This window comes from Oncorhynchus mykiss, chromosome 15 (assembly GCF_013265735.2).
Source record: "Oncorhynchus mykiss isolate Arlee chromosome 15, USDA_OmykA_1.1, whole genome shotgun sequence".
In the NCBI taxonomy this organism is placed as follows: domain Eukaryota; kingdom Metazoa; phylum Chordata; class Actinopteri; order Salmoniformes; family Salmonidae; genus Oncorhynchus; species Oncorhynchus mykiss.
The window spans coordinates 15,049,757-15,065,065 of record NC_048579.1 but is presented as its reverse complement, the minus strand read 5'-3'; the positions used below and the strand labels follow the sequence as shown (position 1 = coordinate 15,065,065).

The window sequence follows — 15,309 nt, the reverse complement described above, 5'->3', positions numbered from 1 at the left end:
AGAAAAAGGGGGAGGCTTGCAAGCCGAAGAACACCATCCCAACCGTGAAGCATGGGGGTGGCAGCATCGTGTTGTGGGGGTGCTTTGCTGCAGGAGGGACTGGTGCAGTTCACAAAATAGATGGCATCATGAGGTAGGAAAATTATGTGGATATATTGAAGCAGCATCTCAAGACATCAGTCAGGAAGTTAAAGCTTGGTCGCAAATGGGTCTTCCAAATGGACAATGACCACAAGCATACTTCCAAAGTTGTGGCAAAATGGCTTAAGGACAACAAAGTCAAGGTATTGGAGTGTCCATCACAAAGCCCTGACCTCAATCCTATAGAAAATGTGTGGGCAGAACTGAAAAAGTGTGTGCGAGCAAGGAAGCCTACAAACCTGACTCAGATCCACCAGCTCTGTCAGGAGGAATGGGCCAAAATTCACCCAACTTATTGTGGGAAGCTTGTGGAAGGCTACCTGAAACGTGTGACCCAAGATAAACAATTTAAAGGCAATGCTACCAAATACTAATTGAGTATATGTAAACTTCTGACCCACTGGGAATGTAATGAAATAAATAAAAGCTGAAATAAATCATTCTCTCTACTATTATTCTGACATTTCACATTCTTAAAATAAAGTGGTGATCCTAACTGACCTAAGACAGGGAATTTTTACTCGGATTAAATGCCAGGAATTGTTAAAAACTGAGTTTAAATGCATTTGGCTAAGGTGTATGTAAACTTCCGACTTCAACTGTAAATAAATACATACGTACATATATAAACTCACAAAAAAAGAAGTCCCTTTTTCAGGACCCTGTCTTTCAAAGACAATTTGTAAAAATCCAAATAATTTCACAGATCTTCATTGTAAAGGGTTTAAACACTGTTTCCCATGCTTGTTCAATGACCCATAAACAATGAATGAACATGTACCTGTGGAACAGTTGTTTAGACACTAACAGCTTACAGACGGTAGGCAATTAAGGTCACAGTTCTGAAAACTTAGGACACTAAAGAGGCCTTTCTACTGACTATGGAAAACACCAAAAGAAAGATGCCCAGGGTCCTTGTGTGAACGTGCCTTAGACATGCTGCAAGGAGGCATGAGGACTGCAGATGTGGCCAGGGCAATAAATTGCAATGTCCATACTGTGAGACGACTAAGACAGCGCTACAGGGAGACAGGACGGACAGCTGATCGTCCTCGCAGTGGCAGACCAGGTGTAACAACACCTGCACAGGATCAATACATCCGAACATCACACCTGCGGGACAGGTACAGGATGGCAACAACAACTTCCCGAGTTACACCAGGAACGCACAACCCATCCATCAGTGCTCAGACTGTCCGCAATAAGCTGAGAGAGGCTGGACTGAGGGCTTGTAGGCCTGTTCTAAGGCAGGTCCTCACCAGACATCACCGGCAACAACGTCGCCTATGGGCACAAACCCACCGTAGCTGGACCAGACAGCACTGACAAAAAGTGCTCTTCACTGACGAGTCACGGTTTTGCCTCACCAGGGGTGATAGTCGGATTTGCGTTTATCGTCAAAGGAATGAGCGTTACACTCTGTCTGGACTCTGGAGCGGGATCGATTTGGAGATGGAGGGTCCGTCATAGTCTGGGACGTTGTCTCACAGCATCATCGGACTGAGCTTGTTGTCATTGCAGGAAATCTCAACGCTGTGCGTTACAGGGAATACATCCTCCTCCCTCATGTGGTACCCTTCCTGTAGGCTCATCCTGACATGACCCTCCAGCATGACAATGCCACCAGCCATACTGCTCGTTCTGTGCGTGATTTCCTGCAAGACAGGAATGTCAGTGTTCTGCCATGGCCATCGAAGAGCCCGGATCTCAATCCCATTGAGCAAGTCTGTGACCTGTTGGATCGGAGGGTGAGGGCTAAGGCCATTCCCCCCCAGAAATGTCCAGGAACTTGCAGGTGCTTTGGTGGAAGAGTGGGGTAACATCTCACAGCAAGAACTGGAGATGCAGTGAGGTACAGCTGGTGGCCACACCAGATACTGACTGTTACTTTTGATTTTGTCCCCTCCCTTTGTTCAAGGACACATTAGTCCATTTCTGTTAGTCACATGGCTGTGGAACTTGTTCAGTTTGTGTCTCAGTTGTTGAATCTTGTTATGTTCATACAAATATTTACACATGTTAAGTTTGCTGAAAATAAACGCAGTTGACAGTGAGAGGATGTTTCTTTTTTTGCTGAGTTTATATACTACCATTCAAAAGTTTGGGGTCACTTAGACATTTCCTTGTTTTTGAAAGAAAAGCATATTTTTTGTCCATTAAAATAACATAAAATTGTCAGAAATACAGTGTAGACATTGTTAATGTTGTAAATGACTATTGTAGCTGGAAACGGCACATTTTATGGAATATCTATATAGGCGTACAGAGGCCCATTATCAGCAACCATCACTCCTGTGTTCCAATGGCACGCTGTGTTAGCTAATCCAAGTTTATAATGTTAAAAGGCTAATTGATCATTAGAAAACCATTTTGCTATTATGTTAGCACAGTTGAAAACTTTTGTCCTGATTAAAGAAGCAATAAAACTGTCCTTCTTGAGTATTTGCAGAATCAGCATTTGTGGGTTCGATTACAGGCTCAAAATGGCCAGAAACAAAGACCTTTCTTCTGAAACTCTGGTGTAACTATTCCATGCGAGAAATTGCCAAGAAACTGAAGATCTCGTACAACGCTGTGTACTACTCCCCTTCACAGAACAGCGCAAACTGTCTCTAACCAGAATAGAAAGAGGAGTGGGAGGCCCCGGTGCACAACTGAGCAAGAGGACAAGTACATTAGAGTGTCTAGTTTGAGAAACAGACGACTCACGTATCCTCAATTGGCAGCATCATTAAATAGTACCCGCAAAACACCAGTCTCAACGTCAACAGGATTGAAGAGGCGACTCCGGGATGCTGGCCTTCTAGGCAGAGTTCCTCTGTCCAGTGTCTGTGTTCTTTTGCCCATCTTAATCTTTTATTTTTATTTGCCAGTCTGAGATGGCTTTTTCTTTGCAACTCTGTCTAGAAGGCCAGCATCCCGGAGTCGCCTCTTCATTGTTGACATTGAGACTGGTGTTTGGCGTCAGACAGGTAGGGGAAACCAACTGAGATGGACTTGAAGATTGGTACTATCAATTCTCTTTCTGCCATTCTTCTGGTAACAAATGTAACTAACAAATAGACCAGGGCATCACTGTCAGGGAAGGTCCTAGAGGAAAAATCCACAGCAATCAATCTTTGTCACCATACTGACAGGATGACCTCTGGAGAAACAATCTAGACTATTTCTGTCACCATACTGACAGGATGACCTCTGGAGAACAATCTAGACTATTTCTGTCACCATACTGACAGGATGACCTCTGGAGAACAATCTAGACTATTTCTGTCACCATACTGACAGGATGACCTCTGGAGAAACATCTAGACTATTTTATGTCACCATACTGACAGGATGACCTCTGGAGAAACATCTAGACTATTTTATGTCACCATAATGACAGGATGACCTCTGGAGAAATATCTAGACTATTTCTGTCACCATACTGAGAGAATGACCTCTATCTAGAGGAAGGAAGGAAGAGAGATCTAGCATGCTGAGTTCCATCAACTCTGACCTCCCTTCATGGTTCTGACATTCAGTCCACCTCCACACACACACACACGGATACACACACACGGATACACACACAGATGCACACACACACGGATACACACACACACGGATACACACACACACGGATACACACCTCCTGTCCCTAGCTCAGACCTTCCAGGCCTTTGTACCTAGTCATTTATATTTATCCCACACAGCAGCTGCTGAAAGGCCCACTCCCACCACAAGAACTCTCACAATGACAGAGAACGAGAGAGATAGAGAGAGAGGGGGGGGGGGACAGAGAGACAGACAGAGAGAGAGAGAGAGGGGGGGGACAGAGAGACAGAGAGAGAGAGAGAGAGAGAGGGGGCAGAGAGACAGAGAGAGAGAGAGAGGGAGGGGGACAGAGAGACAGAGACAGAGACAGAGAGAGAGAGAGAGAGAGAGAGAGAGAGAGAGAGAGAGAGAGAGAGAGAGAGAGAGAGAGAGAGAGAGAGAGAGAGAGAGAGAGAGAGAAAGAAAGAAAGAAAGCGAGACAGAAAGCGAGACAGAAAGAAAGTGAGACAGAAAGACAGAAAGAGAGAGAGGGACAGAGTTGGGGGAGGGAAGAAAACAGAGTATGAGGAAGACATAGAAAGCAAGAAAGGGAGGGTCGAGAGAAAGCGAGAGGGGGAGCAGTGGTGGTTGGATACTGGGTATAAGGGAGGAAAGAATATGTCAATATATTTCACAGGACATGATATTGGTTGTGTCATGGGAACAGCCAGGGTATTCAGGCTCCTCCCCCTTCCGGCATAGTTTGTTTAATATACCGCAGTACACCCAAACACACACACATATTCTGAATGTATTCTAGCGGAAATATCTAAACAGGATTACATCCTCCTGTGGGTCTATGATGACAGAGTCTTGACCTAGCGACCTGTAGGTCTGATCCTCACAAATCAATCACTGCTCCAGGATTAAACACTACATCATCTTCTTATCAACGTCAAGCAGGACTGTGCAGTGTGCACTGCAGCAAGATAACTAGGAGATAGTGATGAGAGAGTATTTTAATGCGAGTGTGAAATAGTATAATATTGTAGTGAACGGCGGGGCAGGGAAGCGAACCTGGGTCGCTGGGGGGAAAGGCAAACACTCTACCCATTGCGCCAATAGGGTTAACTCACTTGGGAATTGTAACATGTCTCATATAGTTAGGATCAATACAACTTGAGGAGAATAAGCATGTTGTTCATAGGTGTGGAAGAGGGCAATGATAATGACATATGTTACTGTTGACACATTGGTATAAAGCGTATGAAGTTGTTTGTAGTGTGTGGTTAGTGCTCTGAGAGAGAGTGTGTGTGTGTTACTCAGGCTGCTGAGCTGGCGGATGATGGAGGAGAGGGTGCTGTTCATCACACACTCCAGTTCACTGCCTAAGCCCTCTGGCAACGCCCCCCGGCACAGGTGGCGCGGGTCGATGTTCCTCTTCACCAGAGGCATGGTGATGCCTCACACTGTCACACCTAGAGAGAAGCACAGGACACACAATACATATGATATATGACACACTCTACTTACATAAAGGACGTACTTACAGACAATTTTTGTTTTAAGTTATAACTATTGCAAGTATGGTAAGTAGTATAAACACACACACACACACACACACACACACAAAAAGTTTGGATAAACCTACTCATTCAAGGGTTTTTCTTTATTTTTACTATTTTCTACATTGTAGAATAATAGTGAAGACATCAAAACTACGAAATAACCCATATGGAATCATGTAGTAACCAAAAAAAGTGCTAAACAAATAAAAATATATTTCATATTTGAGATTCTTCAAAGTAGCCACCCTTTGCCTCAATGACAGCTTTGCACACTCTTGGCATTCTCTCAACCAGCTTAACCTGGAATGCTTTTCCAACAGTCTTGAAGGAGTTCCCACATATGCTGAGCACTTGTTTGCTGCAGAGAGGTTTGGAACCCTCTGTTATTGGTCTATTAACCAATTTACCACAGTGACGTCACCATGGAAAGCTGAAACTAAATCCCATTACAAACCTGCTAATAACAAGTTTGTGTAGAAATGATACAAAACACACCAAAAAATACACTGGGCCTTTAAAAACTTTTCATCTACATTTGACTAAACACACACACACACACACAGATAGTCACATGGCCAGACGTATTACCACACACTAACAAACACACAATCCTATTCTTCGAAACAGGGTTAAAGAGACTGGGCATACAACTGTGACCCGTCCAGACTGTAGTAGTAAACAGTAGCAGGCCATCGGCAGACAGATGAAGGTATTAGGAAAATAAGCTACAGTCCAGCTAATGCTTTCCAGCCTTACCACTGCCCCAGATGTAGGGTCAACTGCCCAAACACACACACACACACTCACACACTCACTCTCCCTTGGCGTGCACGCTGAGACCCATTCCCTTGATAGTTCAGACCAACACACATACTCTCCAATGCACTTGGACATATTCACTAGATACTAAGGATCAAGTTGCCCATTCCTTGACACTAATCTAAGGTGAGGTTAGCATCTTCCCTAGAATGGTTAAAATCAGGATCTGAGGAGGCTAAGCTGATCCTAGATCTGAGTCTAAGGGCAGCTTCTATAGCAGATGAAAAAGGGATCTCAGAAAGCATCGGAGCGGCCATCTTATCTGGGCCTCTTCCTGCTTCCTGTTTTTGCAGCCTCCGCCCGGCTTCAGCTTCCTGTTCCTCACAGTGTAACATCTCTTCTCCCTGTCCTCCCAGAGGAGCAGCAGAAGAACAATACAGCTACAGCTTGAGGAACTGCTGGGGGCCACACTCCCAACAGCAAAGCTGACCCCTTAGTCATGCACTTCATTTCAGATCTAGTATGCTAGGCTGTGTGTGTCATTGATGAATAGGGCGTTTTGTGAAGGGAAAGGTGATATCTATCTAGTCAGTTGCACAACTGAACGCATTCCACCGAAATGTGTCTTGCGCATTTAACCCAACCCTTCTGAATCAGAGAGGTGCGGTTGGCTACCTTAATCAATGTCCAGGTCATCGGTGCCTGGGAGCAATTGTTGTTTGGGGCTAACTGCCTTGCTCAAGGGCAGAACGGCATAGTATTCCAACTTGCTGGCTCAGGGATTTTAACCAGCGACCTTTCGGTTACTGGCCCAACAATCTAACTGCGAGGCTAGCCCCTTTGATGGTGTTGACAGAGAAAATAGTAATTTCTGACCACCAAGTAGCAACCTCCCCACAAGGCTACAACAGAGTCCTCCGCTGGCCTCGGTCCAATACCCCCTGCCCTGCTTACAGCCATAAACCAATAAGGGACAACATAGGAGAAATTACTCCATCACCGTCTGCTGCCACAAAACTCACTGAAAACAGCTAATTAGGCATGCTGTTAAAGAGATAGCGCCATGGTTTGCGTATGGAACCAGGCCTACAGTATTATAGAAAAACGCTAGTCTATGAAATGTGTTGGTCTGCTCTGCTTGGAAGTTCTGAGTATAGTTAACATATGTCGTGAGTTGTATTGGTTCTTGTCTGGTGTGACAATGGGGAGATAATTAAGAGGTTGGGGTGGGGAGGCAAATGAAAGGAAGAGGAGAGAGGAAGGGAACATGTGTGTGTGTGTGTGAGGGGGTAAATCATGTGTGTATATGGTGTGTGTGTGTGTGTGTGTGGAGAGTGAGTTAGTGAGGGAGTGAGTTGTGCAAGGGCCTCAGGGAAGCCACTCTGAAAGGTTCCTAGGACAATAGAGCTCCGTTCACACGGCAACAGCAGAGTGCTCCCATGCATGCCTCCCCCTCCGCTCCCCTCCTCCTCCCCAGACCTCCTTTAACACACCCTGAAACGAGGGCACTCCACTCAGAAAGGAAGAGATGGTAGAAAGAGAGACACATGGAAAAATAGAGAGAGAGAGTTTAGATTACGATTTCTTATAGTTAGTCACTTTCATGTTTGCAAATGTAGTTGCAGTGTACAGGGAAATTCTTAAGCTCCAAGCTCCAACAGCGCAGGTGTGAATGAGACAATAATAATAATACAATTAATATTATATACACTAGTGATGGCCGGTGTTGTTTAAGATGAGGGAGGATGATTATTTCTTTATGAGCATGGCCTTATTTCTATTTCAGCATATTGGATGACTGTCATTCATATTCCATTCACCCAGCTCAATGTAACAACAATAGGGTTAGGCTACTACATGGTACTCAAATTTCCCTATACCCATCATGAGTTTGCTACAACCTAGCCTATTAATGAAAGTTTACAACGTAGGTGGACAGGTCAAGTACATTTTTTGTAATCAAGGTGACAGTGACACATTCAATACCGCCTTGTACACTCTTGCCTGCGTCTAGCTGATCTAGGGTGTAGTCATTAGTCCAACGGCTACAAACGAGAGTTTCTATTGGACAAATTCAGGTATGTTTATCCCTATTTCGTTCCGTTTGCTTCCGTTTAAGAAACGTTTTTCAACAGAATCGGCAGAATGAATACACCCCCTGATCACACGCAAAACACAGTTCACTTTCATAGCTGCCACATTCAAACAGCATGATCACTTTGCTCATAATTCCTTCTCACATCTATGCGCTCTCCTCCTCGCTCACCTTTTCCCTTTGCTTGTGGAATCCAGTGCATAACACATCAGCTGTCTGTGTGTACGCCAAACCTTCATATCATAACCGCTAACCGTTACACACAGACTACACCATTGTCACCATATTATCTAATGTTTGCAAATAAATTCATTAAAAATCCTACAATGTGATTTTCTGTATTTTTTTTTCTCATTTTGTCTGTCATAGTTGAAGTGTACCTATGATGAAAATGACAGGCCTCTCATCTTTTTAAGTGGGAGAACTTGCACAATTGGTGGCTGACTAAATACTTTTTTGCCCCACTGTATACAGTGCATTCGAAAAGTATTCAGACCCCTTGACTTTTTCCACATTTTGTTATGAAATAGCCTTATTCTAAAGCAATTGGCATCTACAATTGTTTATTTCATATTTAATAGAAATCAGACTTTAGAGTTTTTAATTCAACATAATATTGTAAATAATAAAACAAATGAAACTGGCATGGACAGAAATGATGGGACCCTTAATCTAATATTTTGTTGCACAACCTTTAGATGCAATCACTGCTATCAAATGTTTTCTGTAGCTCTCAATGAGACTTCTGCACCTATTAACAGGTCCTCAAGTGCATCCAGATTCCATTGATCATCATTGAGATGTTTATTCAAATTGATTGGAGTCCACTTGTGGTAAATTCAATTGATTGGACATGATTTGGAAAGGCACACACCTTTCTATATAAGGTCCCACAGTTGACAGTGTATGTCAGAGCAGAAACCAAGCCATGAGGTCAAAATAATTGTCCATAGAGCGCCGAGACAGGATTGTGTCGAGGCACAGATCTGGGGAAGGATACTAAAAAAGGTCTGCAGCATTGAAGGTCCAAGAACACAGTGGCCTCCATCATTCTTAAATGGAAGAAGTTTGGAACCACCAAGACCCTTCCTAGAGCTGGCCGCTCAGAGCAATTGGGGGAGAAGGGCCTTGGTCAGGGAGGTGACCAAGAGATGATCGTGGACTTCAGGAAACAGCAGAGGGAGCACCCCCCTATCCACATCGATTGGACCACAGTGGAGAAGGTGGAAAGCTTCAAGTTCCTCTGCGTACACATCACTGACAAACTTAAATTGTCCACCCACACAGAGTGTGGTGAAGGCGCAACAACGCCTCTTCAACCTCAGGAGTCTAAAGCAATTTGGATTAACACCTAAAACCCTCAAACCTTTCTAGATGCACAATCGAGAGCATCCTGTTGGGCTGTATCACCGCCTGGTAAGGCACAACCACAAAGCTCTCCAGAGGGTGGTGCAGTCTGCACAACGCATTACCGGGGGCAAACTTCCCACCCTCCAGGACACCTACAGCACCCGATGCCATCTGAAGGTCAAAAGTATCATCAAGGACATCAACCACGCGAGCCACTGACTGTTCACCCCGCTATCATCCAGAAGACGAGGTCAGTAGAGGTGCATCAAAGCTGGGACCGAGAGACTGAAAAACAGCTATCTCAAGGCCATCAGACTGTTAAACAGCCATCACCAGCACATCAGAGGCTGCTGCCTATAGACATAGATTAGGAATCACTGGCCACTTTAATAATGTCTCTCTCTGTATCTAGCATGACTTATCTCATATGTATAAACTGTACTCTATACTATTCTACGGTATCTTAGTCACTTTAATTGTGTGTGTAAATATTGCATCACCCATCTCATGCGTATATACTGTATTCTTTACTATGCCACTGTTTCTTAGTTCAGTGCCGCTCTGACATATATGTATCAATATTACTAATCCATTCCTTACTTAGATTTACGTGTATTTTGGGTATATGTTGTGAAACTGTTAGATATTACTTATTAGATATTACTGCACTGTCGGAGCTAGAAGCACAAGCATTTCGATACACCCGCAATAACATCTGCTAAACAAGTGTATGTGACCAATAAAACTATTTTATTTGATCCCGATGGTCACTCTGGCAGAGCTTCAGAGTTCTGCTGTGGAGATGGGAGAACCTTCCAGAGGATAACCATTTCTGCAGCACTCCACCAAATCAGGCCTTTATGGTAGATTGACCAGACGGAAGCCACTCCAAGCCCGCTTAGAGTTTGCCAAAAGAAAGGACTCTGAACGTGAGAAACAAGATTCTCAGGTCTGATGAAACCAAGATTGAACACTTTGGCCTGAATGCCAAGCGTCACGTCTGGAGGATACCTGGCACCATCCCTATGGTGAAGCATGGTGGTGACAGCATCATGCTGTGGGGATGTTTTTCAGCGGCAGGGACTGGGATACTAGTCAGGATTGAGGGAAAGATGAACTGAGCAAGGTACAGAGAGATCCTTGATGAAAACCTGCTCCAGATTGAAATGGTTGGGGATGAGTTGGAACGCAGACTCAAGGAAAAGCAGCCAACGAGTGCTCAGCATGTGGAAACTCCTTCAAGACTATTGGAAAACCATTCCAGGTGAAGCTGGTTGAGAGAATACTAAGAGTGCGCAAAGCTGTCATCAAGGCAAAGGGGGGCTATTTTGAAGAATCTCAAATATAAAATATATTTTGATTTGCTTAATACTTTTTTGGTTACTACATTATTCCATGTGTCTTATTTAATAGTTTTTATGTTTTATTCTACAATGTAGAAAATAGTACAAATAAAGAAAAACCCTTGAATGAGTAGGTGTGTCCAAACTTTTGACTGGTCCTCTATATACAGACGTGCTCAAATTTGTTGGTACCCCTCCACAAAATTCAAAGAATGCACAATTTTCTCTGAAATAACTTGAAACTGACAAAAGCAATTGGCATCTACAATTGTTTATTCCATATTTAATAGAAATCAGACTTTAGAGTTTTTAATTCAACATAATATTGTAAATAATGAAACAAATGAAAACTGGCATGGACAGAAATGATGGGACCCGTAACCTAATATTTTGTTGCACAACCTTTCGAGGCAATCACTGCTATCAAATGTTTTCTGTAGCTCTCAATGAGACTTCTGCACCTGTTAACAGGTAGTTTGGCCCACTCTTCCTGAGCAAACTGCTTCAAGTTTGATGGGTGCCTTCTCCAGACTCCAAGACTCAGCTCTTTCCATAAATGTAGGCCACTTCAGAAAAGTCCAATGTTTTGTTGTTATCCATTCTTGGGTGCTTTTAGCTGTGTGTTTTGGGTCATTATCCTGTTGGAGGACCCATGACCTACGACTGAGACAGAGCTTTCTGACACTGGGCAGTACGTTTTGTTCCACAATGCCATGATAGCCTTGAGATTTCATTGTGCCCTGCACAGATTCAAGGCACCCTGTGCCAGGCGCAGCAAAGCAACCCCAAAACATAACCGAGCCTCCTCCATGTTTCACTGTAGGTATGTTGTTATTTTCTTTGTGAGCTTCATTTTTTCATCTGTGAACATAAAGCTGATGCGACTTGCCAAAAAGCTCCAGTTTTGACTCATCTGTCCAAAGGACCTTCTCCCAGAAGGATTGTGGCTTGTCAATATGCATTTTAGCAAATTCCAGTCTGTCTTTGTTTTTCTTTCAAAAGTGGAGTCCTCCTGGGGTCTTCTTCCATGGAGCCCACTGTCGCTCAAAAAGCGATCAGAAACTGACGTACGTTCAGCTTGGATCGCTTTGGCAGTTATCCTTGGTTATTTTTCTGCCATTCACACTATCCTTCTGTTCAATCTGGGGTTGACTTTCCCCTTGCGGCCACGCCCCCTGGAGGCTGGCTACAGTTTCATGGACCTTAAACTTCTTAATAATATTTACAACTGTTGTCACAGGAACATCAAGCTGCTTGGAGGTGGTTTTGTAGCCTTTACCTTTACCATGCTTGTCTATTATTTTATTTCTGATCTCTCTCCTTGCTTTCTCTGGTACATGTTCAGTGTGGTGCACACAATGATACCAAACAGCACAGTGACTACTTTTCTCCATTTAAATAGGCTGAATGACTGATTACAAGATTGGAGACGTGTGTGATACTAATTAGTTTGAAATATCACTATAATCCAATGATTTATTATATTTTCTAAGGGGTAGCAACAAATGTTTCCAGGCCATTTTAGAATATCTTTGTAGAATAAGCAATAATTCTTCTCTTTTCACAGCTTCTTTGTTTTATTCTATGACATACCAAAGGCATGCAAGTATACATGATGAAATAGCTTTTAATTGCATCCCTTTTCAGGAGGAATGAAGCACTATTTTAATTAACTGTAAGGGTACCAACAAATTTGAGCACGTCTGTATATCACTTTTGAACAGGATTATCTTTTTGGATGCAATTTGAATGGAATTGATGAGAGAGAGGAAGACTGCTTGTGAATGCTCTGATTTAAAACAACGATAGGCTGTTTCAAAACTCTGCAGCTGCAATAATTTAAAAAACAAGGTGGCCCCCGAAAGCCAGATGGAGATGTGTAAATTAGACGCACATTCGGTCCATATATTATTGTAGCATAGACTATACTGCAGCAAATGTAGGCCTACATGTCACAAGAAAAAAAGTTACCATGATGAGATGATAGGTCTACATGCATTGTGAACTGCGCTCCATACTGAGATGGTCTGTCTGACCCAACCATGAGCGTTGATGACTGATCATGCAGAGAACAGAGTGAAGGCAGTAGAGAATACATATTTGGACTTGCATATAATTTAACAGTTCCATGTCACGTCACTATTTACATTAATAATTTATTATAATTGACTGTTTCCACACAGTTATATATCCCGGGAAAAGTGAGTGGTTTTGGGCGGTAAATCTCGATAACCGGACGTCCTCCAGAAATTGTCATAATTACTGTGTAAGTCCATGTAAGGGGGTGAGAACTATGAGCCTCCTAGGTTTTGTATTTTAGTCAATAAACCCAGAGGAGGACATAAGCTAGCTATCCTCCGGCTACACCGTGGCACTGTTGAGGCTACTGTAGACCTTTGTTTTAATAAATTATTTGGTGACGTGAATATATTTAGTATGGTTTTATCTAAAACTAGCTTTTTTAATGTTACACTATTTTCATGAAATTCACTGAGGAGGATGGTCCTCCCCTTCCTCCTCTGAGGAGCCTCCACTGATATATATGAGTAAGAACATTTGAGAAAGAGAGAGGTGGGGAGAGAGAGCAAGAGATGTAGAACACTAGCGAGTTGGGGGGAGAGAGAGAGAGAGAGATGGGGAGAGAGTGAGAAACTGCACGTAGTCAAAGAAATGGGGTAATGCCCTAATACAAACACACAGGAATAGCTCCGCCAGGCATACAGGCTACTCTGACAAACTGATAACTTTAATGACAGAGTTAAAGTCCTTCTCTCTGTCAGGCACACAAATCCACTATAGCCTCTCAGACGATTAGCAGCACATTTGCCATCTCGAGAGCTCAGAGAGCAGAGGGCCTTTGAACTTCACTAGAGGCATCCTGACTGCTGCCACCAGGATGTAGTTCATGTGTCTCCCTAAAGACCCTCTACGCCCACACACAGCTTTTACTATGGAATCCTGAAATTCCAGAGCAGGGCAACATTATCAATGTATGAGTCAAGTACAGCCTTTTGGCACACGAGCTCGTGGTGGGGTCATCAATATTGCAAGATCAATTATGTCAGGTTACACATTGTCCTACAAATTACGCTAAAACTCTAACTCTGACATTGCTAGATCATGCATGATCTCTACACCATGCCTATTCGCCCTGATAGACAGTTATATTAATAAATATACAGGCTATATTAATTATAGCCTGTGACCCTTATAATAATTGACATGTCACTGCCCTACATTCACAAAAGAATGTAGCCCATTGCACATATTAATAGAACAATTGTAGTTAATCCATCTTGCTTTAAGTAGAGTGGGTGAGCAACAAAAAATGCCGCCTGTGCGCGGGCTGCAGGCAGTGCACAAACACAACACAGCCTATTCTACACACGCAGACACAACACTGATGGCAAGCGCGATCAATCAAAGTTCCTCAGTGTCTCTTCCCGTTACTGATGGGTTGGTTGACCTACATCTGTTTAACGATTATATTTCCCAGCCTGCATCGATAGCAACAATATTATAACCCAACTTAGTTCCAACACTTTCTACATCAAATGCATTTAGTCCGTTCCAGTAAACAATAAATCAAACGGTTCCAAGCCATGCAGTGGCCAAATGGAGTGTGCAAAAATAGGCTATAATTTTAATTAAAGAATCGGGCCTTGGACACAGAACTCGTAAAGCCCTTGTGCTTCATCATTATAATCTATTGAGTGTCCACTAGTGGTGGCCGGCCGCTATGTCCAGTCAGTGGTTCGACCATTTGGATTAACGCAATTCCACACACACATACATATATATGTATATAAAAAAAACCATTAAATTAGGGGCAAATATAAACAGTTTGGCAAGAAATATTCCGAATCTTATGAGTTATAAAAGCATAGTAAATACCCTCACCAGCAGTCAGAAATGTAATAGATTAATCTGGCAGCATGTCCCGTTAGATACTCCTCCTGTTCGCGCTGCCATCTGTGTCCCTGGCGGTCTGGCCACTCTAAACAATCCACCGCGGGGGGCGGGATACGCCGTCAGCCTCCGCCAATCAGCATTCAGCAAGGATTTAATAAGTAGTGGGTGTTCCTATTGTCAAATTGCAGCCCTTGAAAGGCATGAGTGACATCGAGGTTCCCTGTCGGGCATGGATAGGGCGGGGTCTCAGGGTGTGTAGGGGAGGCTACAGCGGGTTTACCATTTTATGCAATCCAGTCCCCATGTCGTGTTAACGTTAAAGGCTTAAAAGAAACACATTTTGGGGGATGGAGGATTTGGCCTACAGTTTAAAATGGTCTTATAACTGGGGCATCTTTTGAGAGAGTTTTTTGGGAGCAATTGACACGTGGCAGTGGTGGGTTTAATGATAGAGCTGGACTGATTCCATTCTATCAGCTTTAGTAACTGACTGGGATGACTGCTTGCTTTAGGGATGCACAAGCTTTGAATTAGGCAATGGGGGCAGACTATATTTTGGGAGAGGGCAACCTCATCTTCTGTGTAAGTGTGTGTGAGAGAGAAAGACAGAGGGCAGAGAACCAGT

The 15,309-nt window shown here is 43.3% G+C and overlaps 1 protein-coding gene across 2 annotated transcripts in view; it reads right to left on the bottom strand.

Moving 5' to 3' along the window:
* The window catches only part of LOC110489669 (wiskott-Aldrich syndrome protein family member 3), a 24,845-nt gene extending 10,064 nt beyond the window's left edge, over nt 1-14,781 (bottom strand). The window contains exons 1-2 of one of the 2 annotated variants that reach the window (XM_036943841.1): nt 14,673-14,781; nt 4,980-5,135 (exon numbers count right to left, since the gene is read on the bottom strand). In XM_036943841.1, coding sequence (XP_036799736.1) covers nt 4,980-5,112 — 133 coding nt within the window. In that variant the 5' untranslated portion in view covers nt 5,113-5,135; nt 14,673-14,781. Of the gene's footprint in view, nt 1-4,979; nt 5,136-14,666 lie in introns of both variants that reach the window. The other variant, XM_036943842.1, reaches the window with a different exon arrangement.
* Nucleotides 14,782-15,309: the final 528 nt, after the last annotated feature.